Here is a 16,158-nt window from a genome sequence, read left to right as displayed (position 1 = left end):
TTTTTCCTAACTCATTTGATAATGAGCGTGCACTACTTCAGAGTCAAAATAATACATTTAATTCTATTTTGAAATCCACACATATAAAATACCACATGACCGTGAAATACGGATATGCTAGTAAGTGAGCCTTAACTGAATAATGTTCTTGCTGAAAAAACGAGGAATTATGCCAGATTTTTGTGAGTCCAATATTCCAGTGTACCAAAGATTGAGATCTCTTTCTAAAGGGGAAAAAAAAGCATACACATGAGCTCCTGAAGGGGTCCTGAGTTCAAAGGAATAATATTGGTTTGTGATCAAGAAAGCCAAAGGCTCATGCACGTTCTTGAGTAACTCACATTTCAAGTTCTAAGAGTTATTAACTCTTAATATGTGAAACGATATTGCCTGTCCTTTTCAGTTTAAGAAAACTTATGAAAAGGACCCACTTTTAATGATTGGGGTGCATTTTAGCTTTGGACAATTTTGGCTACATTGTATAGGGTATTCCATACATAGGGTATGTAGGTATATAGGGTATTCCATACATAGGGTAAATAGGGTATAGGGATGGAAATGGGAATGAGAAAAAATGAGAAAGGAAATGTGAACATTACAAAAGGGAAACAATACATAAAAATACACAATAAAAATTGAATCAAGAATTAAACACCATGAAACTTTCTCAAACCTGATCTTATTTAAACTTAGGGAAAATAGAAAATTTAATCTGTTTTAAAACCATGCCTATTTAAGCCTGGAAAGTATTTTCCTTAAAAAAATACCTCTAACTAGGAAAAATAAATGGAATTCTAGAAGTTATGTGCACATCTGAATTACAGAACAAATCTTCATAACTAATGTTATTTTAAGGCAGGATAGGGATTTTACATAGATTTTTTTTTCTTACCCTTCCTTTAAATTAAATATTTAAATGTTACGGTAATGGCAATTTGCAGAACGCTGGAACTGAGCTGATGTTAATAACAGCTGTTAGCACAACTGATCCACAATACCTAATGACTTCAAATGTGTGTTTCTGCCAATTCAGCGTGAAACTGTTTTTGTTTCTTTTCTCAATTCTAAAATTGCTCCTTTATGATACAACCTCCTAGTCATCCAAATATACTCTGGCAATTATGGAATTTTATTGTTTATTATGAAAGCCAAGTAGAGTTGGAAGGATTTAGCTATCAAGCTTGCACTTTTTTTTTTTCCATAGTAAAAAAGCCAGGTATATTAATTCTGCTAAAGTTCCCTTTGGCAATTTATTTGTGTGTGTTTTTTTAAATCCTTTTTTGACTATCTTAAAGTGGTTAAACTAAAATATTAAAATTTATACAACTAAATGTATATATATTTGCTGGCATACCTTGTTTTATTGCACTTTGCTTTATTGTACTTCACAGATACCGTGTTGTTTTTTAGAAACAGAAGGTTTGTGGTAACCCTGCATTGAGCAAGTCTGTCAGCATCATTTTCCCAACAGCATTTGCTCACTTTATGTCTTTGGGTTATGTCTTGGTAAATTCTTGCAATATTTCAAACTTTTTCATTATTATTGTATTTGTTCCGATGATCTATAATCAGTGATTACCACTTGCTAAAAGTTAAGATGACGGTTAGAAGCTTTTAGCAATAAAATATTTTTACTTAAGGTACATACATTGCTTTTTTAGCCATAATGTTATTGCACACTTAATAGACTACAGGACAGTGTAAACATAACATTTATATGCACTGGGAAGCCAAAAAATTCATTTGACTCATTTATTACACTATTTGCTTTATTGTGGAGGTGTGGAGCCAAATGCGCCATATCTCTGAGGTTATGCCTGTAATTGCTTGGAGAGTTTTAGGAAAAATCTATGAAGTATTTCCTAATTTTAGACTTTGAAATTGAATGGGAATTATTTGTTTTGTTCTTTGTGATGATGGTGACGATGAAGGAACAGTTACTTTAGGAACTAAGGATTCAACTAATGAATTTCCTTTAGACCTCAGCAACTCTACTTCACAGAATATAGTCTTTTAATAGTTGAGTGTCTAGAAATACATTGAGTCAGAACTCCAGTTCAACAACCTTCTTCATGTTCTTTATCTGAGAATGGTGCCAGTGATAATTGGAGAATATGATTACCATTACCTGTAAGATACCAACTGTGAAAGCAAGCCTGGAGAGCTGTGTATGTTAAATCTATAAGTTCTGAATAGATCTAACCTTTATCTACTTACATTTTTAGTTTGAATTACTTTTCTGAGTTATGACATTCATTTGTTTACTTAACTGTGTATATTTTTTTGTTTTCTTTTTTTTTTTTTTTCCCTTAAAATTGATACTTCACAACTGCCAGAATAATATCCTGGTTTTAGAGGGTTTTGTTTTGTTTTGTTTTTGTTTTTTTAGCTCAGTTTAGCTATATTTAAAGATTTCATAAGTTTTAGTTTATCTAGATGAAGACACTGTGATTTGAAAGAGAAGGTCATTTCTCTGGAAAGAAAACCAACTACCTAGCTCTAAAGGTTTAATGGTGTTTAAAACAATTTTAACAACCTCATAAAGAACATTCTAGTACCACTGATCACACTGAAAGATACAGATACATTTTAATGACTCAGCAGGGTCTACTTGAAGTTGAAAGCCTGTTCTAAAATTGTAGTAAAAAAGGTAAAAACATCTAAGTAAGCCTTATCGAAAAGCCATGAATAGTTCTTCCTGTGAACAGTAATCATCTGTATCCCTACCCACTAACTCAGGTCATTAAAATGCTTTAAAAAGTGCCTAATTTTTTTTTTTCCTTTGTAGAAATCATTTAACTCTGGTGAATCAGTGTGCTCTGTACAAGGCTTCATATTTCTTTTTAGACCTTCACTTATCTTATCCTTATCGTCTTTGTTAATGTCCTTGCTTTTTGTAGGACTTCTCCACTGCTCCTGGTTGGACAATCTTTCCCCAGGAGTCACATCCTATTCCCATACCTATATGGTGGTAAAGTTTAGCTCAGATTTAGCTCTTAATTCTTATTCATTGAAGAATAAAGAAACTAATCATTTGACCCTATAGTTTTTCAATGTCTAGAGTTTTCAGAGAAGGAAATACCCTAAAATTTGTGGAATTCTCTGGTGCCTCTGAATTTTTCCTTTCAAAGCAGTCTTTTCAGATTTGCCTTCCTCTCAATGAAGAATTGACCTGTCAAATAACCATACCCAAATGAGCATCAGAACTAAAGACTAAAAGCTACTTTACAAAGTCAAGTTTTACAAATTAAAGAAAAATCGTATATAATGATTTTACATGTACAAATATTTTTTAAGAGACTTTTTAAAAAATGTTTTTATTTATTTTTGAGAGGAAGAGAGGGAGAGAGACAGTGTGTGAGCTGGGAAGGGGCAGAGAGAGAGGGAGACACAGATTCTGAAGCAGGCTCCAGGCTCTGAGCTGTCAGCACAGAGCCCAACACAGGGCTTGAACCCACGGACTGGGAGATTATGAGCTGAGCCATAGTCAGACATATAATTATTTTATTTCTAAAGTCTAAATGTTAATATCATACTTTTTGATTTAGGCAAACTTGATGAGAATTTTGGAAGGAACAACTTACTCCTTTGTATAAAATACAAAGTTTTTTACAAAGTTGTAAAATACATGTAAATTATATTTGTAAAATTCAAACCTATTTGAAAGGTACTTATTTCAGACTGCTTATGTTCAAATCCCTGCCCTGCCACTTGCTAGCTGTGTGACTTTGGACATATCACTTAACCTTTCTGTGCCTCAGCTTCCTCATCTGGAAGGAAAAGAATATAGTACCTATACTGTCTATTCCATTGCATTCTTGTATGGATTAAATGCAAATTGGCACATGGTAGCCATTCAGTAAATGTGAATTGTCATCATCATCTCTTTCCCCCAGTGCCATCAGTACATATGGGTACGTATTTAGCTAGAAGAGGAACATACCTAATATAGTCTCAGAAGAGGAGAAATTCAGAGTTAGTATACTACTCATCTCTTTACTCCAAGATGGTGAGCCAAAAGACCATCTACTAAATAAGAGGTTGTTCTTCTAGGACACTATATGTCTGATACAAGTATTTCCCCATTGTTTTGAAGGTCCGTTGGGGTGATAAAGGATCTACTGAAGAAGGCGCGAGGCTAGAGAAAGCCAAAAATGCTGTGGTGAGGATTCCTGAAGAAGTTGAGGAACCTGTCAGGCCTAGACCACCTCGTCCCAAACCCACGTACCAGCCTCCTCAGACAAAGTGGTACACACCAATTAAGGTAGTTGTTTAAATTTTGTGTGATTTAACTGAGAAACCGTAACTAGAGAAAATGTGACTTCTTCAGCTCCCCCAAGCTCCCAACTGTCTGAAGGAGGACCAAGGTACATCAAGTAGCAGACATTCATCATACATTCTAACAACTGAATGCTTTCTCGGCAATAAGAACCTCCATTTTTTTAATTTTTTTTAAATTTTTTTTAACGTTTATTTATTTTTTTTAACGTTTATTTATTTTTGAGACAGAGCATGAATGGGGGAGGGTCAGAGAGAGGGAGACACAGAATCCGAAACAGGCTCCAGGCTCTGAGCTGTCAGCACAGAGCCTGACGCGGGGCTCGAACTCACAGACTGAGAGATCATTACCTGAGCCGAAGTCGGACGCTTAACCGACTGAGCCACCCAGGCGCCCCAAGAACCTCCATTTTTGTTATTATTTGTTTAATTTAGTAAAGAAAGGAGAGAGAGACTAAGACTTTACCTTCTTCATTGTTAACTGTTCGTTTATTTAGTAAGTAGAGGTTGAATACGTCCACTAAGAATTTACAAATCATGTTTCCCTTTAGGGTCGTCTTGATGCACTCTGGGCTTTGTTACGGCGGCAGTATGACCGGGTTTCCTTGATGCGGCCTCAGGAAGGAGATGAGGTTTGTATGTGGGGATGTTAGGAAAGAGAGGAGTGCTTGGATCCGTATAATGAAGGTAGGGAAATAATGATCAAAAAGAATTTAAAGCCCTCATCACACTTGAGGAAGGAATCATCGTCTTACACAAGTTCCTATTACGTAGGGTGCTTAATAAATTATTTTCTATTGTTGCACTATATTTGCAAGTCAAGGCTCAACACAAGTCCCTTCTCAAGTAGTATGTAAAAATTATGGCCTATTGTACACATACTTTCATATGCACACTCGTTGCTTCAGCCTTTGACTTGGACGACATCACATTCTGAGGTTTTGCAAGGTGGGAAGGACAGACTGAGGACTAGTAGCAGACATATGTCCTACCAGACTAGGACAGACTGAGGATCCTTTCTCTAGCATCTACCAGCAGAGAGGCCCAGGGAACATAGGTGAACTTCATTCACATCAACTTCAGAGGACTTTAGGTTCATTCAGGTTTGATAGGCTATTTTTTTTAAGATGAATGATTAATGACACTAATATTTATTTTACAGTGCCAAATTAAGTTATGTTTAGTGTTATATATTTTAGCTTGGTGCTTAACATACAAAAACATCTAAATCCTTAAAATTTTACTTCTAGGAAAATGGGGGTCATTTTAAAAACCTCTGAGCTCAACTATTTAGGAAATACAGTTTGAGACTTCTCAACAGATCATTTACCCTTTGCTTGGACCATAGGTAGAGTGAAGCAGGTGGTTTATGGAACAACCTTGTTCATTTCCAGACCACTGTAGTTAATAGAAAGTAAACTCTATTTACTCTTTAATATGCCAGCCTTTCACTGTGTGTGTCTTAAAATCATTGTTGTGCATCTTCTTAGTTTTCTGTTCCCCAGATTAGACATTAATTCATTTGTTTAATAATTTTCACCTGTAAAAGTGTTGGGTATTTTGATAGCACTAAAGATGTATTAGCTGACAAAAGCAGGCAGTGGTTCTAACATTCTTGCCAATACTGTATATATTCTTTTCACTCTTATGATTAAAATTTAGTTTTGTCTTTCATCATTTCTACTAATTCTGATTTAATTCAATAGTTTTTGAATTATATATGTGCCTTAGTAATGACATCAGGTACTAGAGAGGGGTAGATACAAACTGTAGCCTTCGCCCTTAAGAAACCTAAAACTTGTCTGGGAAACAAGACAGCTAGGAAAGAAATATTTATTCCAGAAGGTGATCTGAGCCACAGTATAGGTAGTTATCAAGTACTCTTGAGTGTACAGAAGGAAGAGAGATGAACTCTTTCTGCAGGAATTTGGGAATGCTTCTTCAAAAATATAGGTCTTCTATCTTTAAATATGAATAGGATTTCAACAGGTGGAGTTAGGTGGAATGAGCTTTTCCATGGATGAAACATCAGGAACAAAGTCTCTGAGGCAGCCAAGAGCACAGTGATTCGTGGATTACTAGTCTGAGGGTTAGGGATTGAAACCAGAATGATAGGTTGGGAATAGAAGAGAAGAAATCTTTTGAGATTGAGCACAGTAAATATTGTTATTGACAAGGCCAACCATGTGACTCTGTGATATTTGTGCCAAAAAATCTACACCAATCATAAGGCATACATAATCATAGTACATGTTGGGTCAACTTTATAAAAGACTGTACAATAACTGAAATACTTGTACATCTTTTGACCCCAAATGTCCTGTCTTGTTCTCTTGTTACCCATGTCCTCTCCCCACCATACTTACTACTCTTCAGATATGTTCAGTCCATTTCCTTGAGTATGCACACTCTCTCTTGCTTTCTTTTTTTTTAAATTTTTTTTAACGTTTATTTATTTTTGAGACAGAGAGAGACAGAGCATGAATAGGGGAGGGGCAGAGAGAGAGGGAGACACAGAATCTGAAACAGGCTCCAGGCTCTGAGCTGTCAGCACAGAGTCTGACGCAGGGCTCTAACTCACGGACTGTGAGATCATGACCTGAGCCAAAGTCGGATGCTTAACCGACTGAGCCACCCAGGCGCCCCATCTCTTGCTTTCTTAACTCCAAGTCAAATAATATTATCCAGAAAATAATATTTAATTGTTTACATGAAATCATGATTGCATGGCACCATGGCAATAATCTGTATGGACATTCCAACATCCCACAAATTTGATTTTAAAAAAGAGAGCAACAATATTTCTCAAGTTCCAGTACCTTTTAACCTTTAGAGTATCTTTCATTTTAGAAATAAAAGTGATTCACCTAGTAAGAAAATGACCTAGAGGCAGAAATAGAATTAGGATATGGAGCATATTTTGCACTGCTAATTTTGATGTACATTTGGTGTAGGATATTAAAATGGGATGATTTGCTTTGGTAAGGCTTTATTTATTCATGAGAAGCAGACTGGCTCACCATTACCTTCTACTTACTATGGCTAGTTAAGCCCTCAAAAGCTAAATGGACTGAACTGTACAATTTTCACCAATTCAGTGCATGTAGACATGGTTTGTCCCCCAGGATTACATGGAGTAGAGAAAATTTTAAATTTAGGAGATTAAGATATTTAAATGGCAGAGGCCTCCACTCCTCTGGCTATTCTTCATGTTGAATACTCCAAGTAGGCCAGAATAGAATCATTGAAGGAGTAAATTAGTCTTGGGAGGTTTTTTTTGATAGCTTAAAACCATACTTACTAGTGACTGGATGCTGTAGCATGTGGATGGGTAAAATCCTATCTTCAACTTTACTCCCCTGAAGCCAATCAGTACCTAATTAAACTCAGACTACTCAAAGTACTCATGAAAGGTTTGATACATGTGTGTGCACAGCACACATGTATACAGTAAAGACAATCATTGTCCTTCCGAACTGTTTATTACTTTTATTTCAAAAATCTATTTTCCCATTAATTTTTCCCATTAAATAATAGGGAATTGGTAAATAGTATTGTATCAGCGTAGATATATTGATTCCCACAAAAACCGTTTGCATATCAAATAATGCATTGGAAAAATGTTATTAGCTAGTCAAGGACAATCTTTTTAAAAGAAATTTTCTTATCAACATACAAATTGGTGAAAAAATTTGCCACTAATTTTGTTATTTTCCTGTGCTCATAAAATCTTATGCGTGTTTACCTTTGATTATACTTCTTAGAAGTATTTGTACAATGTCATACGAGGCATGTGTGTATATATGGGCAATTTGTACGTTGTAGAAATTAAGAAGACTTTTGGAAAAATTGTCTAGTTGGAAATGGATAGTTTGTTTCATATTGTCAAGGAATAAGCAAGAATGGTTTCTCATCTGTGACTTTTAAAGGAAATAATAGTCTTTCTTAAAAAAAAAAAAAAAGGCAAAACAAAGTTAGCGCTGCTTGGGAGACAATAAAACAATTGTTTTCAGGTTGTGGCTGATGGTTCCAAAATAACAGAACCAATGCCTAGTCAACAGCACGTTTTCCACCTTGGAAAACAATCTTGTCATTTATTTATAAGTTGTTTACTGCAGATTCTGCCTCTTGAGAGTTTAGTTTAATAAACAAATCAGCGTACGTAGAACTAAACCCGGAGTCAAGCACATTTACTCTGCAAGTCCCGTCACGCTGAATTTCAAGCCAAATGTTCTCCTTTTATGGCTCCGGGGTCGCACCGGGCTCATTTGCAGAAGAATTCACTGCTGAATTGAAGTCCTTGATCAAGTAATTGAAGTTCAGGCATAAAGTATCAAAGCGGCGCGAGAAATCTCTGGCCCCGTCCCTCGTTCCCGCTCGCTTTCCGCGCCGCCAGCTCCTGCGGAGGTGGCGGGGTCCGCGCGCGGCGCACAGACCAGGCACGGGCTTTGATTGTGGCTGCAACTCCTCTGAGTCATGAATGTTTCAGCGCGCGGCGCGCGAGGTTAGGGCCGCGCGTCCAGGTGTAAGCTAGCAGGTTGTCGCCGACATCTGTTTGCAGCAGCGGCAGCGGCCTCCCCAGCCCGCAGCGAGCGGCCGGATTGTCAGCGGAGGTAGTTGAGAGCGGCAGAACCATTTTGGTCTCACACTCGCTGCCTGGAGGCCTGAAACACCAAAGGTAGGAGTGGGGGTGGACACAGCTGCGCTCCCAAACTTGCCTTAGGCACAAATAAAGAGATCTAATGCAGTTTGACTCCGTTGCGGTGGGGAGACGAGGACAGAAAGCCACTTCAGAGACAACTTAACGCTGCAACATCTGCCGCCAAGTTTCCAGGGAGTGACGGGGGACAGCAGGTACAGATTGAAGTCTCCACATAAACAACCTCCATTAAGCCATGGACTCTTTTGAAGGGCCTCCATCAAACATGCTGGAGTCCGCAGCAGGAGTTTGTTTGGTTTTCAAAGCGGTGTTTTGTTTTTGCAATAACAAGGTAATTTATAAATGATGCATTACCACGCGTTCTCCTTTTTCATTTGAAAAGTGAGAGTTGGAGAAACAGAAAGGCGAAGAAAGCGCGGCACTAGTTTTGGAGTTGTTCCACAAACCAATTAAATCTCCAAGGAGCTTCTTGGCTGTGATGGAGGTTATGTTAACCTTCAGACCGCAATCCCTCGTTCACCAGTAAGCAGACATAAATTTATACGCTGCAATAGAAGAACCCTGGTAATAGTAACACCCATAAAGCGCATCCACTCTTTGCTTTTAAACTTCTGTCATGCGGCTTTTTACTACTTGGGGTGAAATGAAATTAGATTTTTTTCAGATGGATGTAAATTTTTAGCAAAACAAAAATGAGAAAATTCTATTCGCTTTAATTTCCTATTTATAAAAGACTTTACTTAATGCCTGTAGTTGGATAGTAAAAATACAATTGTAAGTCAAAAGTAAGAAGTGCATGTTCAAGGAAACATTTTTCTTTCTGAGGGGTTTTTCTGCTCTCCCACCTAGATTTAGCCAGAGAAAAATTCAAGAACGTGTATACTTTTCAGTGGCAGTATTGCAAAAGCTCAGTTGTGCACACACTCATGTGACATAATTAGAATTGGTTTAAACATTAGTGTGACAAATAAAGCTCCAAGGTACAGTAAGATAATATTTTATGGTAATGTAAACTGTTATTATTAATAAAGTTTAGGCTCCCTCACCTGAGGAAATACCTGCAAGGCTACTCTGAGATAAAGAAAAGGTGCTAACTCAGAGGTATCCTTTGGAGTGGGAATAGCCAGGGAACAATGGCCTAGGGAGACCTGTTAGACTGTGGCAAAGTTTTCATCAGTCAGTAGTGAAATAAGCAACAGAAGTGTGTAGTGAGTTTCCAATTAAGCTAAATTTATGCTGAGAGGACTTTTATTAATCGTACAGATATAATTTTCAGTTTTTGAGATGATTGATGGTAGCTGCTTTAAAAGACAAAGTCCATTTTGACAGAAGCCAATGTCAGTCCTCCAATTAAAAAAAAAAAAAATCTGCAGGGAAAAAGAATCCCTGAGAACATAGATAGCACAGGCTCATTTAAAAGGCACCAGAGAGGGGCGCCTGGGTGGCTCGGTTGGTTGAGCGTCTGACTTCGGCTCAGGTCATGATCTCGCGGTCTTTGAGTTCTAGCGCCGAGTGGGGCTCTGTGCTGACTGCTCAGAGCCTGGAGCCTGTTTCAGAGTCTGTGTCTCCCTCTCTCTCTGCCCCTCCCCTGTTCATGCTCTGTCTCTCTCTGTCTCAAAAATAAATAAATGTTAAAAAAATTTTTTAAAAGGCACCAGAGAAACCTGATAACCTCAATGGCAAAAGATTAAGGCTGGACCTCTGATGTTTATATCTCTAGTTCTAGATTTACGTTCACTCCTCTGCCTGTCCTGCATCTGCATTCTCAAGTTCAAAACAAACCGGCCTCACTGTCTTCAATGGCAGCTTCTTCAATGATCCTAACCTCCTGAGGATCGCTGTGAAGTCCATCATGCTTACAAATCCCCCAGTGCTCAGTGCTATTATTAAGTCACTTCATCTTCAGACTGAATACCATTTTGGTAGCAGAGATTTTGTGTCACACTGCCTTTAAGTTCCTCATCACATTTGCAAAATGTAGACCACTTGTGGGTGTTTATGAACAGATTGAAGCCTTCACTCACATGATTTGAAATTTCAAATGTTTTCAGTGCTTGGAAGTATGCAGCTAATGACTGCATTTTTACACTTAGTTTTTAGGTTCCATCTTAATATTTTGTGTCATATAGCTGGACTTTGCAATCAATTTTAAGTGCTATAAGAAAACCCTTTATTTTAGCCTGAGTCATTAAGTCCATACTATACACAAAAATGCCCCTGGGGCATTGAGGAGGGCACCTGTTGGGATGAGCACTGGGTGTTGTATGGAAACCAATTTGACAATAAATTTCATATTAAAAAAAATGCCCATGGTACTTCCAGATCTTTTCTTTTTTTGAATTCTTAACTCAGAAAAATATTGAGATATTTTAAAACTCAGATAATTACCTTTATCTTTGTAAGGTCTGAAATTTTACGTGATCCTTTAAACTAATTATGATGTGATATCGCTGGGAAAGAAAACCATCAGATTTTTCTACCCTCTTTGTTATCACCAGTGTCTTTCATTCTTATTATCTCTTGTCTTAATATTTTAGGGCATTCTGAAAATACCTAAAATGACCCGTTTAAACTAGTAGAAATAATTTACTTGGTTTATATACATTTGAAAGATAAATTTTTACTAGAATAACACAAGATAGACCTGCCATTATTACTACAATCCCACTGAGTAAGTGTATATATGTGTGTGTGTGTTTACTGTAAATATTTTTGTGTGTATACCTATAGAACATATTTTCTCTGTGTGTATGACATCAGCTAATGCTTGTTTAAGTAGAAAATAACAATTTCATGAAATAGAGTGCTTTTTTGGATACCATTTCTTAGCTTAAATAAAACTATCTCTTAATTATGTGTATAAGCTGACAAAAGTGTTGACTTCAGTTTAGTTCTCTAAAGTGAAATATAGAATATGTGAAATGTAATGATTTAAATTATACAGGAAGATTTATTTTTTCAAACAAAGTATAAATAAAATCTAGATACTTACTTGGCTTTTTAACCCCCCAAACCAGGCATAATTTGTATTTAGTGGCCTCATACATATTTTATGTATCAAATTATAAATAAGTTTAGGTAGAGAGATTTTTTTGGTTAAAATTGATCAACAAGTTTTTGATTATCAAGAGGCAAAAATTATTATATTAGCATGAATACCGTCCTTCCAAAGCAATGTGCTGATTTTAGAAATAAACTTTTTTTTTTTTCATCATCCGTGAGCCTTGGCACACTAAAACAATACTTTAAAAATACCAAGAGTTAATGTCAGTTGTCTAGGGCTAAATACATTATTTTCTTAGGCTTAATATACAGCATTGCTGTTGAACATCTTGAGGACATCAATTCAATCATCCAGCTGGGAGCAGAAATGTCAGCACAGATATAATTTTTAACTTCTCTTTTTTACCGTTTTGAGTACTTTATGTATGGCCTTTTAATAATTTTAATTGCAGAAGATTAAGTATATTTAACTAAATCATATAATTCCTAATGATTTACAAAAATGTATATTATTCTGCATATATTAAATATTAAGTTTTCAATTTAGAGCTCAAAGGACACAGTCCAAGGGGTGGGGGGAAGTGCATCATTTTTGTAGACAGTTTATTATTTTACCAAAGCACATTACGATGGTGCCTTTATGTCTACCAGAGCCCCAATTTATAAGTTTAGTTTAAGGAGAGCTTCATAAATCAGTTAAGGAAATTGGCTTGAGTAGGAAGCTTTTATAGTTCCCTTATTCTTTTTTTTTTTTTTTTAACGTTTTATTTATTTTTGAGACAGAGCATGAACAGGGGAGGGTCAGCGAGAGGGAGACACAGAATCTGAAACAGGCTCCAGGCTCTGAGCCGTCAGCACAGAGCCCCACGCGGGGCTCGAACTCACGGACAGCGAGATCACGACCTGAGCCAAAGTCGGCAGCCCAACCGACTGAGCCACCCAGGCGCCCCTCCCTTATTCTTAAAAAGGAATTTGTATTAACACATTATACAAATGTATATACTTTTTTTTTTTTTTTAATATATGAAATTTACTGTCAAATTGGTTTCCATACAACACCCAGTGCTCATCCCAAAAGGTGCCCTCCTCAATACCCATCACCCACCCTTCCCTCCCTCCCACCCTGCCCTCCCTCCCACCCCCCATCAACCCTCAGTTTGTTCTCAGTTTTTAACAGTCTCTAATGCTTTGGCTCTCTCCCACTCTAACCTCTTTTTTTTTTTTTTTTTTTTTTTCCTTCCCCTCCCCCATGGGTTTCTGTTATGTTTCTCAGGATCCACATAAGAGTGAAACCATATGGTATCTGTCTTTCTCTGTATGGCTTATTTCACTTAGCATCACACTCTCCAGTTCCATCCACGTTGCTACAAAAGGCCATATTTCATTTTTTCTCATTGCCACGTAGTATTCCATTGTGTATATAAACCACAATTTCTTTATCCATTCATCAGTTGATGGACATTTAGGCTCTTTCCATAATTTGGCTATTGTTGAGAGTGCTGCTATAAACATTGGGGTACAAGTGCCCCTATGCATCAGTACTCCTGTATCCCTTGGGTAAATTCCTAGCAGTGCTACTGCTGGGTCATAGGGTAGGTCTATTTTTAATTTTCTGAGGAACCTCCACACTGCTTTCCAGAGCGGCTGCACCAATTTGCATTCCCACCAACAGTGCAAGAGGGTTCCTGTTTCTCCACATCCTCTCCAGCATCTATAGTCTCCTGATTTCTTCATTTTGGCCACTCTGACTGGCGTGAGGTGGTATCTGAGTGTGGTTTTGATTTGTATTTCCCTGATAAGGAGCGACGTTGAACATCTTTTCATGTGCCTGTTGGCCATCCGGATGTCTTCTTTAGAGAAGTGTCTATTCATGTTTTCTGCCCATTTCTTCACTGGGTTATTTGTTTTTCGGGTGTGGAGTTTGATGAGCTCTTTATAGATTTTGGATACTAGCCCTTTGTCCGATGTGTCATTTGCAAATATCTTTTCCCATTCCGTTGGTTGCCTTTTAGTTTTGTTGGTTGATTCCTTTGCTGTGCAGAAGCTTTTTATCTTCATAAGGTCCCAGTAATTCACTTTTGCTTTTAATTCCCTTGCCTTTGGGGATGCGCCGAGTAAGAGATTGCTACGGCTGAGGTCAGAGAGGTCTTTTCCTGCTTTCTCCTCTAAAGTTTTGATGGTTTCCTGTCTCACATTCAGGTCCTTTATCCATTTTGAGTTTATTTTTGTGAATGGTGTGAGAAAGTGGTCTACTTTCAACCTTCTGCATGTTGCTGTCCAGTTCTCCCAGCACCATTTGTTAAAGAGACTGTCTTTTTTCCATTGGATGTTCTTTCCTGCTTTGTCAAAGATGAGTTGGCCATACGTTTGTGGGTCTAGTTCTGGGGTTTCTATTCTATTCCATTGGTCTATGGGTCTGTTTTTATGCCAATACCATGCTGTCTTGATGATGACAGCTTTGTAGTAGAGGCTAAAGTCTGGGATTGTGATGCCTCCTGCTTTGGTCTTCTTCTTCAAAATTACTTTGGCTATTCGGGGCCTTTTGTGGTTCCATATGAATTTTAGGATTGCTTGTTCTAGTTTCGAGAAGAATGCTGGTGCAATTTTGATTGGGATTGCATTGAATGTGTAGATAGCTTTGGGTAGTATTGACATTTTGACAATATTTATTCTTCCAATCCATGAGCAGGGAATGTCTTTCCATTTCTTTATATCTTCTTCAATTACCTGCATAAGCTTTCTATAGTTTTCAGCATACAGATCTTTTACATCTTTGGTTAGATTTATTCCTAGGTATTTTATGCTTCTTGGTGCAATTGTGAATGGGATCAGTTTCTTCATTTGTCTTTCTGTTGCTTCATTGTTAGTGTATAAGAATGCAACTGATTTGTGCACATTGATTTTGTATCCTGCAACTTTGCTGAATTCATGTATCAGTTCTAGCAGACTTTTGGTGGAGTCTATCGGATTTTCCATGTATAATATCATGTCATCTGCAAAAAGCGAAAGCTTGACTTCATCTTTGCCAATTTTGATGCCTTTGATTTCCTTTTGTTGTCTGATTGCTGATGCTAGAACTTCCAGCATTATATTAAACAGCAGCGGTGACAGTGGGCATCCCTGTCGTGTTCCTGATCTCAGGGAAAAAGCTCTCAGTTTTTCCCCGTTGAGGATGATGTTAGCTGTGGGCTTTTCATAAGTGGCCTTTATGATGTTTAAGTATGTTCCTTCTATCCCGACTTTCTCAAGGGTTTTTATTAAGAAAGGGTGCTGGATTTTGTCAAAGGCCTTTTCTGCATCGATTGACAGGATCATATGGTTCTTCTCTTTTTTTTTGTTAATGTGATGTATCACGTTGATCGATTTGCGAATGTTGAACCAGCCCTGCATCCCAGGAATGAATCCCACTTGATCATGGTGAATAATTCTTTTTATATGCTGTTGAATTCGATTTGCTAGTATCTTATTAAGAATTTTTGCATCCATATTCATCAGGGATATTGGCCTGTAGTTCTCTTTTTTTACTGGGTCTCTGTCTGGTTTAGGAATCAAAGTAATACTGGCTTCATAGAATGAGTCTGGAAGTTTTCCTTCCCTTTCTATTTCTTGGAATAGCTTGAGAAGGATAGGTATTATCTCTGCTTTAAACGTCTGGTAGAACTCCCCTGGGAAGCCATCTGGTCCTGGACTCTTATTTGTTGGGAGATTTTTGATAACCGATTCAATTTCTTCGCTGGTTATGGGTCTGTTCAAGCTTTCTATTTCCTCCTGATTGAGTTTTGGAAGAGTGTGGGTGTTTAGAAATTTGTCCATTTCTTCCAGGTTGTCCAATTTGCTGGCATATAATTTTTCATAGTATTCCCTGATAATTGTTTGTATCTCTGATGGATTGGTTGTAATCATTCCATTTTCATTCATGATTTTATCTATTTGGGTCATCTCCCTTTTCTTTTTGAGAAGCCTGGCTAGAGGTTTGTCAAGTTTGTTTATTTTTTCAAAAAACCAACTCTTGGTTTCGTTGATCTGCTCTACAGTTTTTTTCAAATGTATATACTTTTAAGGAATGTCTTTTCTTGCTAAATATCTTTCATTTTTATTTCTAAATAAAATACTAGTATTTTTATAATATACCCTTCTAATCTCTAAGTAAGTCCTTTTTAAAATTACTTCACATAATCTTTGTATTTTCCCTTAATTCTGCCCTGAATCAAATCACA

The 16,158-nt window shown here is 37.2% G+C and overlaps 1 protein-coding gene across 2 annotated transcripts in view; it reads left to right on the top strand.

Annotated features, from left to right (window-relative positions):
• The window catches only part of ANTXR2 (ANTXR cell adhesion molecule 2), a 152,914-nt gene that overhangs the window by 91,777 nt on the left and 44,979 nt on the right, over window positions 1-16,158 (top strand). For both annotated transcript variants that reach the window (XM_078445993.2, XM_078445992.2), the window contains exons 15-16: window positions 4,097-4,264; window positions 4,830-4,910. In XM_078445993.2, the coding sequence (XP_078302119.1) occupies window positions 4,097-4,264; window positions 4,830-4,910 (249 nt within the window). The remainder of the gene's footprint in view (window positions 1-4,096; window positions 4,265-4,829; window positions 4,911-16,158) is intronic.

Source organism: Panthera onca, chromosome B1 (genome assembly GCF_046562875.1).
Source record: "Panthera onca isolate mPanOnc1 chromosome B1, mPanOnc1 haplotype 2, whole genome shotgun sequence".
In the NCBI taxonomy this organism is placed as follows: domain Eukaryota; kingdom Metazoa; phylum Chordata; class Mammalia; order Carnivora; family Felidae; genus Panthera; species Panthera onca.
Note: the sequence above shows the minus strand (reverse complement) of the source record. Positions and strands in the feature narration are given on the sequence as shown.